The 17,240-nt window shown below is 38.8% G+C and overlaps 1 protein-coding gene across 1 annotated transcript in view; it reads right to left on the reverse strand.

Annotated features, from left to right (window-relative positions):
- Positions 1 to 625: 625 nt before the first annotated feature.
- sema3e (sema domain, immunoglobulin domain (Ig), short basic domain, secreted, (semaphorin) 3E) overlaps positions 626 to 17,240 on the reverse strand; it is a 96,241-nt gene continuing 79,626 nt past the window's right edge. The window contains exons 9-17 of the mRNA XM_060923628.1: positions 16,827 to 16,896; positions 16,535 to 16,679; positions 14,012 to 14,234; positions 13,813 to 13,904; positions 13,680 to 13,721; positions 13,135 to 13,304; positions 8,927 to 8,994; positions 5,151 to 5,278; positions 626 to 2,737 (exon numbers count right to left, since the gene is read on the reverse strand). Of these exons, the coding sequence (XP_060779611.1) occupies positions 2,285 to 2,737; positions 5,151 to 5,278; positions 8,927 to 8,994; positions 13,135 to 13,304; positions 13,680 to 13,721; positions 13,813 to 13,904; positions 14,012 to 14,234; positions 16,535 to 16,679; positions 16,827 to 16,896 (1,391 nt within the window). The 3' untranslated portion in view covers positions 626 to 2,284. The remainder of the gene's footprint in view (positions 2,738 to 5,150; positions 5,279 to 8,926; positions 8,995 to 13,134; positions 13,305 to 13,679; positions 13,722 to 13,812; positions 13,905 to 14,011; positions 14,235 to 16,534; positions 16,680 to 16,826; positions 16,897 to 17,240) is intronic.

Below are 17,240 nucleotides of genomic sequence, written 5' to 3' on the forward strand. Positions count from 1 at the left end.
CCCACGCGGACACGGGGAGAACATGTAAACTCCGCACAGAAAGGCCCCCGTCAGCCACTGGGTTCGAACCCGGACCTTCTTGCTATGAGGTGACAGTGCTCACCACTACACCACCATGCCACCTATCCTTCTTTGTATTTTTCTTTTTTTTAATTGTCTCTTGCTTTTACGTTTCATCAGATTACATTTGACAGCAAAGGAAAAAAAAAGTTGCTTCTCCAGTCCATATTTTCTATCCCCTATTTTTTCAGACTTATGCTGTCTTGTGTTTTTCATACATGTGCTATCTATGTATATTTTTAACATGAGCATTTTAGCAATTGTAATCCTAAAGGGCGGAGGTGCTGCAGGAATGCATAACCACCCAAACTTCCTGCATCCTTGCACTCATTCTTGGGCATGTGTCGAATGCTGGTAAACTCAGAGGTGTAATCCAGTTGAAGCGTAACCCAACTCTGAACACAAGCAACTTTCTGTGTGTAAATACTGCCGTAAGTCAAATCACCGAATCTGAATAAAGCCCATTTAGAGTAATGTTCTGTCCAAAAGCTGCGAGTAGATAATAAGCACAGTACACCAACTTATTTTGTATAACAAGTTGCATGTCGCAATGGTTTATGGCATTTATTAGAGTAACCTACATGAAAATAAGAAGGACTTCTATGTTGGTACTCACCTCCATTTTATACAGGACATACATTTACATAAGTATAGAATCCTAACATGATTCGTGATGCTGGAAACAGTCTTTGAGTTCAATGGGTCATTCAGAAACAATGTGTATAAATGGATCATTAAGAATGGTAATTACACATGAGTGATCTAAAAAAAAAAAACTATAAACACTAAACACAAACAGTAACATATCTCCAGTTCAAACTAATGGGCACATCTAAACCACTACCAAACACCAACTACAATAATTTAATATAAAATACAAGTGATAAATACATAAAGTATGTGCAGAAAACGTTGCCTGCCTTTGTGCGCAGAGAATCTGAGAATGAACAGTGTTAACTATTTTCCGAGTGATGAGTCATCTTATTCAGGAGGAAGTAATCATTGGTGAATCAAAATTTTTGGCTGTAACCCAAGGAAAAGTTATTCAGTTGCTCCTCACATGAGAGCACATGCCATTGGAAATGGAAGCACACTGCACGCCCATGTTTGTGAGTGTGTGACAGGAACCAGTGAGGTCACTGCATTTCATTTTGGGAGTCTCTGTTCAAAATATCACCTCGACAAGTTCCCGTATCTTGAAATCCATCATCAGCTTATGACTGTAATGTTCAAAACGAGCTTTACCATCAAGCACAGTTACATATATACATGAATTCTACATCTTCTATCATTAAGTACATTCCAAACCAAACACTGAAGACCAGATCTCCAGACACACACATTAAAGTGACACAGGTCGATGTATTAAAAAGATGACTAGTACCCTGTGGCTCTAGAATAACCCCTAGGTACTTGAATCACATGCTGTATTGCTCGCTGCCTCATGCTTGTGAAGGAGAATGACCTGGAAAAACACTGCGTGCTAATATTTATACTTGGGTACGGAAACGACTGAAGTTTATCCTCATTATAATATTATAATGAGCGAGGTCGCAACAAACATGGTGGAATCGGTGGCCTCCGATGCAGAAGCGAGCACTAGAGAGCCAGCAATATTTACTCAGCTTGTCTGCTGTGTTTTGTCCCTCTCTTTTTTGGCACGTTTTGCCTCTGACAATGTCAGATGCTTCCTTAAAATCGTTGTTTTTTTGTCTCGATTTAGGAGTCTTCATTCGATTTGGGCGATCCACCATGTTTGCTGTGGCTCCTCTGACCCGTGCATGACCTCATGTGACTTTTCCAAACTGGCTGCTGAGTGAGCGGTTTGTAAACAGACTACCATGTGGTTAGGATGCTCCGCATTAGGAAATAAAATGTATTGAAACAAGATGATGCGTACCAGCTATGGGGATGGGTATCAGCTCTGACAATTCAAAAAGGGTAGTGGATTAAATGATTCCTGAACCAGCACATCGACCTGTGTCACTTTAAGTATTTTGTTTTAGTCGGAAAAAACTAATTGACACTGAATAGCACAAAAACAGGATCCAATTGTGTCTGGAGGTACGTTTCTAGGTGATACTACTAAAACTCAAACGTGATTTGGTTCAATCTTTGATTTAATCTTACGCAATAATGGGCAAAATAAGTCTGAATGTTATCTGGATGTATGAACACAACCCAGTGGTCTGTCTGTTCAGTTCAGGGTAGAATGGATTCTTTACTAGTCCCATGTGTGTCTGGGTGCCCGAGCTTTCCCACGCCGTTCACCCCCATGGGAATATCGCCACTTGGCCGGCGTGCCTTTGAGCTTCTTCCTCTTCCTGTCGGATGCGCACCACACCCTCTCGCAGTACTGCTCCACCCGCTGGAAGTTACTGTAACCAATCAGCTGCATGAAGTCTTTATACCAGAGCTTTCTGGACAAAGGGGCAGATGGGAGGCTTGGGAACGGGCAAGGGGAAGAACGCTGTTGGGCCCCGCTCTCGTCATAGTCCCTTCTGTGGAACAGGCTCTCCAGTCTGTCCTCTTCCAAAACCTCTAGCATCACCCTGGCGATGGTCTGGACAAAGCCATGCTCCACGGACTGGCACAGGTACACACCAGTGTCAGACTTCTTGGTAGTCAGAAATAACAAGCCATGAGGTGTCTGAATAATATGATCATCACCTTTAATCTGTGTGAGAGGACAGGAATAGGAGTTATTGTTATGAAATATGAATTTTGGATATAACTGATTAGTAGGGTGCATCAGTTGCCCCCTAAAAACGAAAAGTTCCTCCGATCATGATGCATTTTTGTTTTTATGTTCCTTTTGGTAAGAAAACACACTGGGTGAAATATTTTGACAAAATTCAAAAGTTTAATGGTAGCAGGAGCTCAAAGTTATGGAAAAAGCTGCTATTTTATGACTTTTATGACAAAATTTCGATCACTTTTCATGAAACATTATGGCACCTTATAGAGTATACCAAATATCTTAGATACTGTAGACAGTATGTCTAGAATGTCTAAAAATATTTGGAGGTTTATTTTAGGATGTCACTAGCATTATCTATCAATGTTATAACCCTGGTTTTAAGCTTGCCGCCTATGCGTATGCTAGCCCCTATTAAAGTTATAATGATGCTGGATTACCTGTTTTCAAGACAACTGAAGATACAAGTGAAATTTTAAGAAGCAAATTCTCAATGTCTATTTCCTATGTGGCTGTCTCAGATTTGGAACCATTACTCTGTCTTTTGCTACAACTTGCACAATGTTCTGGAATCTTTCTTCTATTGTGGCAGAACCAACTTTCTCATGGGCTAGTTTAACCCCACGCTCTGCCACATCATTTGTCACAATGAAGTTTGTGAGTGTTGCCTTTATCCTCTGGTAAGATGCCAAGCCATCCCATTGTGACACTGGTGTTGAGAGCAGATGATCATCAAATATATCAAAAGCTGCAAAGAACAGCCACGAGTCTTCACCTATGAAGTTTTCCAGTTTGAGGGCCACAAGAAATCAATAAATGGAGTCCAACATTGTGATTCAAACCTTACGCGAAAACATAAAATAAGCGTTTTTTTTAGCAAAAAATGAACCTCATGGTGCCACCATTAGACTTTTGAATACGGTCTAAAAATTTTACAGGATGTCTTTATTGGTGAAAAGGAACACCCAAACAAAAATGCATCAGATTTTATGAAAGTGAGGGCAACTGATGCACCCTACTGATTAGTATGTTTCACTAACTTGTTCTCCATAGAGCTACATGACACTAGCATAAGCCCTTCCTGGCAAGTAATATACAGCAAATCTATATTCTATGCTTGAATCTGATTGGTCAGAAGATGTTGATTCATTTTCTAAAACAGCAGCTTTGACTGTAATTACACCTGTTCAAATCAGAAGTTTATATTTTTACATTCATTCTAAAGTAATACTTTTTATATATTACCTGTTTATTCACACAGATTTGAATGAAAGACTTGGCATATAATCTAAACCTACTGTAATCTACCAGGACTATTTTGCACTTTTATCTTTATCATGGCAAGTTGCTTTTTTTGTCTTTACGTCAAGAGAGAAAAAGGGAACGGCTGTTTATAGCTGTTATAATATAAGCATTTTTATAAACAGGAACTTGTTTTGCGGACATTACACAATATTAAATGTAACTAGAAATGGTTAAAAAGGACAAATTATCATTCCTTACATAAAAAAATAATTGACAAATTGCTGTGGTATCAGAGGAATACAGCTTATTTGGACATGCTGTATAAGAAAATCAATCAACTCTGGGATGGTACCGGATCACACCACCTGACTGATTTATTTTGTGAAATTGAGATTTGTCTATGAAGTACTAGATACAATATATGCTAACAATATTTATAAATTCCTTTCATGCATAAATATTTTAAAACATAAACATATTTTTTATTACTTTAACATTACAACAGTCATGAATTTTGCCTTTTTTCAATAATAATAAGAATAATAATAAAAAAACATTCTATGTTAAAATGTTTTCCATGAATGGGAGAACCAATACATTATACCTGATTTTTCTGAAATAAAAACAGAAAGAAAAAGAAAAGAGAGAAATAGAAAGAAAAGAAACCCTAATATTTAAAAAGATGGTTGACATTCTGGTCTGAATTATTATTATTATTATTATTATTATTATTTATTTTTTTAATGGTACATGTAATGTGCACAATTTATACAGTTTAGGACTTTAGCACGATGTAGCTGATTCTTGAGGTAAAAAAAAAGAAAAGAAAAAATAAAGTGCACTGGAGTCTGTCACAATATGAACTTTATTTTATTATTAATTATTAATTAGTTTGGGATTTCATGGGAAAGATGTTAAAGATATACCAGAGACTGAGAGCTCCACTGGGACAATAATCAGAAGGGGGGAGCAACATAAATTAATTTGAAACGCTACTCATTCATGAAAGGAATATTCTTAATCTTATTATTTCAGTAATATTGCTTTTCCCCATATTTCCTTATTTACTTATTAACTCAATATTTTTTTTCCCTCTGGGTGAAATAATATGACGTGAATTTTGTTGTCCAGTAATGTGTGTATCTACCTCTTCCATGTCTGCTCCTTTCACCATGTACCATGTGAGTAAAGCCTGTAGGGATCGAGCTCGACACTCTAACAGAGTGCTGTTGTTTTCCACTCCATACACTAATTTCTCTGATACATGCTGAGCCTCTGAAACACACACCGACATTTAAATGAAATGACATCGATTGAGATTTTATACTGTATATACACACATTCACTGGATATGAACGCTTGTGCGCTCTGATTGGCTACTCTACTACTAGGATATCACCTCATATATTGTGAGGAGAGAAAAACAAAATGGTGGCTTTGTTATCAAGGATTTAAAAGAAACAGAAATAGTGAAAAGAACATAGTGACCCTCCAATATCTCCTGTTCCACACTCCAGCAGGAATGGACCTCAAATTTGGTTTGCTAACCACCAAAAAAACACCCTAAAGAAGAAGAAAATCAAAATGGCGGAGCTTGTTGCTGAACCAACCGAGGACAAAATAAAAACTCTACTCGAAAACAAAACCACCAAAAATACCAAAAAAAGGAACAAAATATGGAATAAAAGTATTTGATGGTAAGATTTTTTTTTCATTTTTCAAGAAGTATTATTACAGTATTTCTCACAAATTGTTACCGTCATTTCGCTGGTTTGTTTACAATGTAAGTGGAAATGATTTTGTTGGACATTTTGTACGAAGGTTTTTTGTTGTTTTTAAATCACATTTGCAAAAAATACAAATAAAAATGCTGTTTCTCAAAATGCAGTAAATGTGGATAGAATAAAGCAGTTATTCCACTCAATCTCATTATACATGGCTTATAGACAACTTGGCACTATGGGCCTCGTCGGCTATCAGCCCATATATGACTCGATTTTGTGGAATAACTGATATATACTAGTGCATCTCAAAAAATTAGAATACCATGAAAAAGTTCCTATTTTTTCATAATTTCATTCAAAAAGGTAAACTTTCATATATTCTATATTCATTATATGTAAAGTGAAATATTTAAAGCCTTTTTTGTTTTAATTTTGATGATTATGGCTTATAGCTCATGAAAATCAGAAATCCAGTATCTCAAATTATTAGAATATTCCCTAAGATCAATCAAAAAAAGGATTTACAATACAGAAATGTCCAACTTCTGAAAAGTATATTCATTTTACACTCAATACTTGGTTGAGGCTCCTTTACCATGAATTACTGTATTAATGCGGTGTGGCAGGGAGGTGATCAGTCTGTGGCACTGCTGAGGTGTTATTGAAGCCCAGGTTGCTTTGATAGTGGCTTTCAGCATATCTGTATTTTTGGGTCGGGTGTTTCTCATCTTCCTCTTGACAATACCCCATAGATTCTCTATGGGGTTCAGGTCAGGCAAGTTGGCTGGCCAATCAAACACAGTAATATCATGGTCAGCAAACCATTTGGTAGTAGTTTTGGCACTGTGGGTAGGTGCTAAGTCCTGCTGGAAAAGGAAATCAGCATCTCCAAAAAGCTCGTCAGCAGATGGAAGCATGAAGTGCTCTAAAATCTCCTGGTAGATGGCTGTGTTGACTTTGGACTTGATAAAATACAGTGGACCAACACCAGCACATGACATGGCACCCCAAATCATCACAGACTGTGGAAACGTCACACTGGGCTTCAAAAACCTTGGATTCTGTGCCTCTCCACTCTTCCTCCAGACTCTAGAACCATGATTTCCAAATTAAATGCAAAATGTACTTTCATCTGAAAAGAGGACTTTGGACCACTGAGCAACAATCCAGTTCTTTCTCTCCTTAGCCCAGATAAGACACTTCTGACATTGTCTCTGGCTCAGGAGTAGCTTGATATTAGGAATGTGAAATTTGTATCCCCTTTCTTGAAGATGTCTGTTCGTGATGGGTCTTGATACACTGACACCAGCCTCAGTCCACTCCTTGTGAAGCTCTCCCAAGTTCTTGAATCAACTTTTCTTGACAATCCTCTCAAGACTGCGGCCATCCCTGTTGCTTGTGCACCTTTTCCAGCCACCCTTTTCAGCAATGACCTTTTGTGGCTTACCCTCCTTGTGGAGGGCATCAGTGATCATCTTCTGGACAACAGTCAAGTCAGCAGTCTTCCCCATGATTGTGGTTGTGTGTACTGAACTAGACCGAGAGATACACTGTGTTCATACTGTTTTACTCAAACTCGAAATGAAATATTCTAATATTTTGAGATTTTTTTTTTAAATGTTTTTGTATTGTATGCCATACTGATTAAAATTAAAATAGAAAATGCTTGAAACATTTTAATTTATGTGTAATGAGTCTATAATATATAACATTTTCACTTTCTTAAATAACTGATGGAAAATATTGAACTTTTCCACAATATTCTAATTTTCTGAGATGCACTAGTATATATATATATATATATATATATATATATATATATATATATATATATATATATATATATACACACACACAGGGGGCTGCAAAAGTAGGTATAGAGTAAGGATTCTACGTGAACAACAGCAGCAGGATGACTTCTTCTACTTTCAGCAGGATGGGGCACCACCACACTTTGCATTTAATGTGAGTGTGCTACTTGACAAAGAATTTCCGAACAGGTGGATTGGACATCAGGGAGCTGTTGACTGGCCACCATGTTTGCCGGATCTCACCCCTATGGACTTTTTTTTTTTCTGGGGATGTGTAAAAGATAGCGTTTTCACACGCAAGCCATGTTCTGTTGATGCCATGATTCAATTCATATGGGAGGCTTGCCAGGAAATTGATGCTGATAAAGACCTTTGTGGCAGAGTGTGCATGGGTGTCCACATTCAACTAGTGGAGTGTGTGTATGCCAGGGGCAAACAGTTTGAACATTTGAGAGATTAATATGTTTATTATTGATATGTTATTATTGATATGTTTGTATAATCAATAAAATAATGTTTTGTTTTTCATTATTGTATACCTACTTTTACAGCCCCCTGTGTGTGTATGTATAAACACATACAGTCCTGTGCAAAAGTCTGAGGCACTTGTAAAAAAAAATGCTGTAGACCAAACATGGCTTAAAAATAATGAAATTAAATGTTTCAACATTAACAAAGACATACTATAAACAGCGGTAAGCCATAATAAATGAAACAACGTCAATATTTGGTGTGAGACGACCCTTTTCTTTAAAAAAAAAATAGTAGTCCCCGGTACAGTGAGTGCAGTTTTATAAGGAAATGAGCTGTAGGTTTTACTGAGCATCTTACAGAACCAGCCGCAGTTCTTCTGGATATTTTGACTGTCACACTCGCTTCTTAATTTTGCACCCAGCAGCCTTCATTATGTTTTCTTTTTTCATCTGAAAAGTGCTCTCTTATGTAATATGCTGCTCAAATACAAACATTTTTTTTTCCCTGTAACATTTAATTTTGTGCTGGAAACCGAACGTTTGGACTCTAAAATGTTTTTGTACTGACTCGATAATGTACAAGTCATCAAATAGAAATCTATAACAAAGTCTGTATGAAAAAAAAAAAAAAATAGGGAGCCTAAGACTTTTGCACAGTACTGTATATTTCTTAAGACCCCGACATATGTAGTCATGAGGATTAAGTTCGGTAACACGAACCCTAAACCTAACCCCGGAGAACATATGTAGTGCTTTGTAAGGAAGCAAGAGTAAGTAAATATTTTACTGACAGAATGTTAACGTTATGCTCGTAAACTTTATTAGTCATTATTATTATTATCTCTTGTGTTAGTGGAGTCAGATGGTATTATTTGTTCTCAGTAGTTTTAAAGATCAAGCAATCTTTTCACGCACCATTCAGCTGGAGACCATTACACTGCTGCACTGCGTTGCCATGACGGACATCCTGCCTTCTGAATCGCCTGGAGAGAGAAAAGTGAGGAGAAGCATTGAACTCTCTCAACCACAATCTGTGCATTTTGTCTGATACTCATTCATCAAGTGCAGGATGAAAGGACAACAGAAAAGCAGAAGAATGCAGAGGGAAAAATGGAGAGAGAGAGCGAGTGTGTCACTCCTCTGCTGAAGTTTCATCTCAGAAAGAAAGCAATTGAGGGCAGCTAATCTTTTTCTTCAGCATCCTGCCCGTGAGCGCATTGACGGCTACTCAGCACTGATTATTTGTGATTTCCGTGTCTGCTTGTACATGCAGAATGAGCATGTGATGAGCATTAGCATGTGTGGGAGGTGTTAGCATAAAGTGCTAATGGGTTCACCCTCATGACTGTGAAAGAACTGACAACACTGGATTAGGGAAACACCCACGCTAACCCTTTACACACACACACACTTTTATCTTGATCTTTAAAAAACCCTTTAAGCAGCGCAAATTCCATAAACAGACACATCAATATCTGATCAGGTGGAAGGACGGAAACACACACACACACACACACACACTGTGAAATAGCGAGGCAGTAGGTGATGAGTAGGAGACATGAGACAGCAGGAGGTGAGGTGAGATTTCTCACTCTCTCGCCAGGAGCATGTCTCCATCTTAGTCCCTGTAACGGCTGTAATTAAAACCCCGTGTGCAGTTTTCTGTGTGAGCATCCGGAACAGGAAGATTTTTGTCCACGTGAGTGTGTGATCAGAATGTGTTAGTCCATCTGTGTGTGTGTGTGTGTGTGTGTGTGTGTGTTTACTTGTACTTGCTACATACTGAGGACCAGAACACGTTGGGACATTTTTGGAAAGTGAGGACATTTTGGCTGGTCCTCACTTCTTCAAAGGGCTGTTCGAAGATTAAGGCCAAGTTTACATTAGACCGTATCTGTCTCGTTTTCTTCGCGGATGCACTGTCCGTTTACATTAAAACACCTGGAAACGCCGGGAAACGGGAATCCGTCAGGGTCCACGTATTCAATCCAGATCGTGTCTGGTCCGGTGCTGTGTAAACATTGAGATACGCGGATACGCTGTGCTGAGCTCTAGCTGGCGTCTCATTGGACAACGTCACTGTGACATCCACCTTCCTGATTCGCTGGTGTTGGTCATGTGACGCGACTGCTGAAAAACGGCGCGGACTTCCGCCTTGTATCACCTTTCATTAAAGAGTATAAAAGTATGAAAATACTGCAAATACTGATGCAAATACTGCCCATTGTGTAGTTATGATTGTCTTTAGGCTTGCCATCCTTCCACTTGCAAGTGGTAAGTGACGCGCATGCCCGACATGCACTGAGATCACACACACAGCGGCTCAGTCCCAAATCACTGCTCGTGCGCTTCACTCGCGCGCTCTGTGAGCTGCGCAGGGCCGGAGTGCGCACCCTCCAGAGGGCACTCGCTGTTCAGGGCGGAGTGATTTGGAGCGCAGGATGCCTGCGGAGCCGAGCGTATCCGTGTATTGGCGTTGCTGTGTGCACGCAAATCGTGTATTGGCGTTGCTGTGTGCACAAAATGTTAATCTGATGATCCGCTGATACGGTCTAATGTAAACCCCACCTAAGACTTACCCTGTGTCCAAAATCAATCACTCGTTCACTACTCCCTACTCACTATGGTATATAGGGAATTACTATATAGAGGACTATATAATGAGCTCATTGGTAAAATGAAACAAACAAACAAACAAACAAACAAAAAAACACTTTTGGACACTACTTTGCCGTGCTGTTATTTACGTCGTTATTACTGTCGCACAATTAAAACGTGCCAGATCAGTCGGCTGGTGGGTTTTCAAAATAATAAATACACGTATGTATTTTTGTGATAAATCCATATTATACTGAGTGTATTTCCTACATTAATCAATACAAAGTAGTTTGTGTCTGCTGCATCTTTCAGTTCTTTTAAATCAAGGCTGGATACTTTCTTCTTCGCTGCTGCCTTTTATTAAATCAAATTTGAGGCTTTTGGTTAATTCCTGGCTCTGCACTCTAACTTTTATTCTTGTATTTTATGTCTTATTCCATTTCAGCTTATTTTCTATTATCTTACTATTTTTAATTGTACTTGAATGTCCGTTTGTAATGTGTTTCTTCCTCCGTCCATTCACCCCAACACACTTTTTTTTTCCAGCGTGACCGCATATAATATAATATAATATAATATAATATAATATAATATAATATAATATAATATAATATAATATAATATAATATAATGTATATACCGTATATATTGCTTGGTTAGAGACTGTTGGTTGTACACTACTTTTCACGGTGCATTGTGGGATACTATGAGTGCACTATATAGGGTGTAATAATTCTCACTATACATTCGGACAGCACTACAAAATGGCGAACTCACTATATAGTTCACTATATAGTGAGTAGGGAGTGATTTCGGACACAGTCTTAGTTTTAGGGTTCAGGAGAGAATTAAGTTGAGGTAAGGGTTAGGGTAAGGGGTGGGGTTAGGTATTTAGTTGTGATGATGAAAGATTAACAAAACCCCAAAATAAACTCCTCTATACTGACAAATAATATGCATACAAGACATGTTTGAGTGTTCACTTATTCATATTTGTACCTGTAGATTGTGTACATGTGCTATTTTAAAAGAAAAACAATGTCCCTGGGTGTTGGGGTCTCTCCGAGGTTCAAATATCGAGCTCTGAGTACAAATTGTGACGTGACCTCCACACTGAATGATTTACCGAGGCTGAGATCTAGTGGATACATCGCTTCTAAATGGTTGTAAACAACCCTAAAAATGCCCAAGTGTCAAATATTTAGATGTAAAAATAAGCCTGATCATTGAAGCAGTGAAAACACACACACACACACAAGTAAAAAGTGATCACACTCACCCAGCCTTGAAGAGGTTTTTGCTGCCTATGAAGTCCATCACCTGCCACTCTTGTTTTGTTTTGTTTTTTTTTCCCCCAAAAATTGTAATTTTCCTTTTATTTTTATGTGACGTGCTTTTGTTTGGGGCGGCACGGTGGTGTAGTGGTTAGCGCTGTAACCTCACAGCAAGAAGGTCCGGGTTCGAGCCCCGTGGCCGGCGAGGGCCTTTCTGTGCGGAGTTTGCATGTTCTCCCCGTGTCCGCGTGGGTTTCCTCCGGGTGCTCTGGTTTCCCCCACAGTCCAAAGACATGCAGGTTAGGTTAACTGGTGACTCTAAATTGACTGTAGATGTGAGTGTGAATGGTTGTCTGTGTCTATGTGTTAGCCCTGTGATGACCTGGCGACTTGTCCAGGGTGTACCCCGCCTTTTGCCTGTAGTCAGCTGGGATAGGCTCCAGCTTGCCTGCGACCCTGTAACAGGATAAAGCGGCTACAGATAATGAGATGAGATGCTTTGTTTGTCTTTATTCACTGAGAAAAGTGAGTTTTTCGACAGCAAAAATCATATTGCTATGACAATGGGGTTGTTCACTCGTATCTGTGTCAGTACTGCGTACACGTTATCTCGCTGAGTGAGATTTACACTTCATAAATGTGAAGTCTGTTGATTTGCAGATTTTGTTGGCAGTAAAAATCACACGGTTACAGAAAATGTATGATTAGATTTTTAGAATTAGAAGCTCTTATTTGTCACATATACATGACAGCACAGTTTAGTTCTTTCTCTGTATTCAACCCATCTGAAGCAGTGAAAACGTGCGCACACACACACACACACACACACACACACACACACACACACACACACACACACACACACACACACACAGAGAGCGCAGCGGCACCTGGCGATTTATTTTTTTTAAGAATTGTAAACCTTTATTCGATGGCTTTGTGTAATGTAGATAAATGGCGTACTAGTGATCTGGTTATGTAATAGGCGGATATCTGGTTTCAGTGCAAATGGTTGCATCCAGGTAAGCCTATTTTTAGCAATATCATAACTTTTAAAATTAATAAATTGTTATAAAGTTTTAATTTAAATGTGCAGAGGGCACATCAGAGCACTTGCCATGATCAGCAAACAGCGTTTATTTTTGGGTTTTGTTTAACTTTAAGGGTAAGGTTAGGGGATAGGGAGTGCATTAGGTAAAGAAGTGTCCCACAATGCCAGAAGTACAAGTGTGTGTGTGTGTGTGTGTGTACCTCTTGTGTGTGTAAATGCCAGCAGGTATATATCTGGAGCAGGTGTGTCCATCCCAGGCACAGTATGGGTCTCTGGCTAGGCAGCAGTCGGCACAGGCTGAGCCATACAGACCACACTGGTGCACTCGAACCTGCGTCACTCCCAACTCCGAGCCCACATACAGATGTTGCTGTGACAGTGGAAACAAACTGCAATTAATTCTATGGGATGTGATATTGAGGAGAATAAAAGAGCACAGTTGGGTGTATAATAATAATAATAATAATAAGAAGAAGAAATTAAATGAAACAAAAAAAGAATAGAATAAAATCAACAATCGGCCTAATATTTCAGTTGTTATTTTCATTATTATTGCTCTTACTGTTGTATAATTTTAATCTACCCGCTTATCTTTAAAGTAGCAAGTTTAAGACCAGAACGGTTTACTCCCTATCGCCATCTAGTGGCAGCACCAAGGACTATATTTTATTCACATTTCACTGTAATCCAGAAAATAATCCAGAAAAATAAACTGATTCAGGAAAACAAATTGAAAGTGTCGTACCCTTTTATTTGAGATGATGATTTCTGTAACAGGTACTGGAACCTATGATGAAAAGGATTAAATTTGTCACCATAAACCCAAGTACATATTAAAAACCAAATGTAACACCTCGTCTTCACGACTGTCCATTTACCTTGAACACTTGTAGCTCCTCCAGAAGCACCTCCTCAATCGTGTTGGCCTCTTTGTTGAAAATGGTGATCAATTTTAACACGGCGGAATCATCTATTAAAGAATAAATGCTGTTTAATTGCTGGGTGTAATGTCACTGCTGTAATAAACTTCAGCGGTTAGAAGGAAACGCCTCATAATATGTGGGCATGTCACAGTACCTGTCCCAATGAACAGGACGTTATAATGTCCATCCTCAGCCTCCACTCTGTCCACGGCGATCTCAGTGAGCCTGCGTCCACCATCTGTATCCAGCAGGATGGGCCTCCTATGGACCGGCTGCACTGGCTGGAACATGAGGGGATGGGAACGCACAAAACGCAGAACCTCATCCGGATACCCCTTAGAACTGGAGAACTGACCACCATTAATCTTACTGGCACACTGAAAGAAGGAGAAAATAAAGAAAGAGAAAGAGTTTGTTGATAAACTGGAGGGAAGAAATGAGAACATGACCAGAATAATGTGTACTGATTTCAAGCAAGCGTCTCCAATCCCCTTATTTCGGGGACGTTCTGAAAGTATAAACAAATAAAAGTAGGACGTGTCACGCTGTAATTAATAAGAATGTAATTATTGGCTAATTGTTGTGGTAAAAGAGGAATAAATAATTAACTTTGGGGCATTAAAGTGAGTATTTAGGCTGTTCCTTGTATGTAGCTCCCATTTTTCACCAAGTAAGCCAGTAGTGTGCACTAGTACGTTAAATAAAAAGATAAGCTCTTTCAATAATTTATTTTTATTTCAAAAAAGTACATTTATTCTATCGATTAAGTGCAAAATATAAAACAAAAATATATTGCATTACATTTAGCAGACACTCTTATCCAGAGAAAAGTTCAACATACCCAGAGCAGCCTGGGGAGCAGTTGGGGGTTAGGCGCCTTGCTCAAGGGCATTTCAGCCATTCCTGCTGGTCCAGGGAATCAAACCAGTGACCTTTTGGTCCCAAAGTTACTTCTCTAGCCATTAGGCCATGGCTTCCCTTTTATAGCCACATTCACTGGATATGAGCATTTGCGTGCTCTGATTGGCTACTCTACGACTAGGCTATCAGCTCATATACCGTGAGTAGAGAAAAACAAAATGGTGGTGTGCATAAAGTCAGATATATCACTTTGTTATTAAGTATTTAAAAGAAACAGAAATAGCAAAAAGAATACAGTCGTGTATTGTCCCCTCCGCCAATATCTCCTGTTCCACACTCCAGCCCAGTTGATGGCGGTAATGCACCTTTAAGTTGGTTTGCGAACCACCAAAAAAGCCCTTAAAGAAGAAGAAGAAAATGGCGGAGCGTGTTGCTGAACCAACTGAGGATGAAATAAAAACTCTACTTGAAAACAAAACCCCCAAAAATTAAAAAAAGCAACAAAATATGGAATAAAAGTATTTGATGGTAAGAACATTATTTTATTTTATTTTTCAAGAATTATGATTATTATAGCATTTTTCACAAATTGCTACTGTCATTTCATCGGTTTGTTTACATTCTAAGCGGAAATGATTTTGTCGGACGTTTTGTATATGTCAGTAAACCTGCTGATATCGTCCAAACTACAAACATGGACTCCTTGACCTACACTTCCCAAAAACTCACAGCGCCCTCTGTCTCCTGACTATTAACCACAGCTGTCACTCATCACTCTAATTAGTCCCTCTGCCTATTTAAACCTCACTCTCACACCACTTCATTGCGAAGTATTGTTCTGCTATCCTCAGTTCATACCAAACCTGGTTTCTTCTGACAGATTCTTGTTTTTCTGACCTTTGCATCCCTCTTTCACGTTTATTCTTTTGTCTTCTCTCGTTTGCCGTTCTCCCGACCATCGCTAGTCCCTCGACTCTGATTCTCACCTCACGTTTTGGCTTGTTCACTGTTTGCTCTATGCTCCTCTTCTGTGCATACGTCCATAAGTGTCTGCACCGTGACAGTATAAAGTTTTTATTGATTGAATTTGCAAAAAATAAAAATAAAAATGCTCTGTTTCTCAAAATCCAGTGAATGTGGATAGAGAGCCAACTCGGCACTACACACCCTGTCGGCTATCAGCCCATGTACGACTCGATTTCATGGAATAACGGAAGAACTTTTTTTTTTTTTAATATATATACACAGGGTGTCCCCCCCCCCCCCCCCCCCCAAAAAAAAAATGTATTCACTCTTTAAATTATGAGGAGTCAAAATATGAGTACATTTTTTGGGACACCCAAATATATATATATATATATATATATATATATATATATATATATATATATATATATATATATATATTTTTTTGGATGCCATGGTATTGCTATGGTACTATCCCTGGAGCTTTTTGTTCAAAGAAGCATTTTACATGCCTAACCTTTCAGAAAAACACCATGATAGAAGTCTTTATACTGTCATCTAAAAGGTTGGGTATTTCATGCACAATCACAAGCCCTAATTGCTTGTGCTCGTCAAAATTTCCCATTTCAGCCCCCCTGTGTTTTGTTCCTTTGTCAGTTTCAGGCATTAGGACCCTTGCAAATTATGTAATAAACTGACAAACTGGATTCATCTGGAACCCAGGAGATAAACTCATCATCCTGTAGCTCACTAGGGACAAGATACAATATAAAGAAAGCCCTGGCAACTTTCTGCAACAGACTGTTATGAAAGGAATGCAGTGTATGGATTATTATGTGTTATGACTCACAGATCCAGGGCGAGGGTATGGAACCTTCCCCTCATACACACCCCAGTGGTGGTCAGTGTGCTCTCGATGTGCAAAAGGACCATTAAATACAGCTCGGATCTCCTCCATGTTATACTGGCACACTGCGTAACCTTTAAACACCGCACTGCAAAAACAGAAAGGACATTTTTTTTTAAAGATGTGAAACATGATGCATGAAATTACAAAGCATGTATCCTAGTGGATTAGAGAATATATACAGAATATGGAACCTGCATTCAATAATGACAAATTTCATACCATTTATACTTACCTGGTTGTGCTGAATAGACCAAAGATCTCAGGATTCTTCGCATCCTTCCTCTTCAGCACAAAGATATCCTCTGTTCATCAACACATACAGTACACATATATACAGGATGGATTAGGAACAAATATTAAAGAGACAGGACAAACTGTATGTGGATGAATCTCACTGTTGATTAATTTTCTGTATCAGCAGCTCTGATAGTCGTCCTGACTGTAAGTCAATTCCCAGGTTTATATTCATGTGCTCATTCTAATATGTTTTTGTTTCTATGGTAACAACTCATTCATTGGGACTTGTATGCTAGATGCCATATAATCTGAGACTAATAATAAACAGGTGAAAAATTGCCTGAAACAACATGTACTGATATGTTTTCCTCCTTACATCAGGTCCACGTCTTAAAATCCAGGCAATGCA

This window comes from Neoarius graeffei, chromosome 6 (genome assembly GCF_027579695.1).
Source record: "Neoarius graeffei isolate fNeoGra1 chromosome 6, fNeoGra1.pri, whole genome shotgun sequence".
NCBI lineage: Eukaryota > Metazoa > Chordata > Actinopteri > Siluriformes > Ariidae > Neoarius > Neoarius graeffei.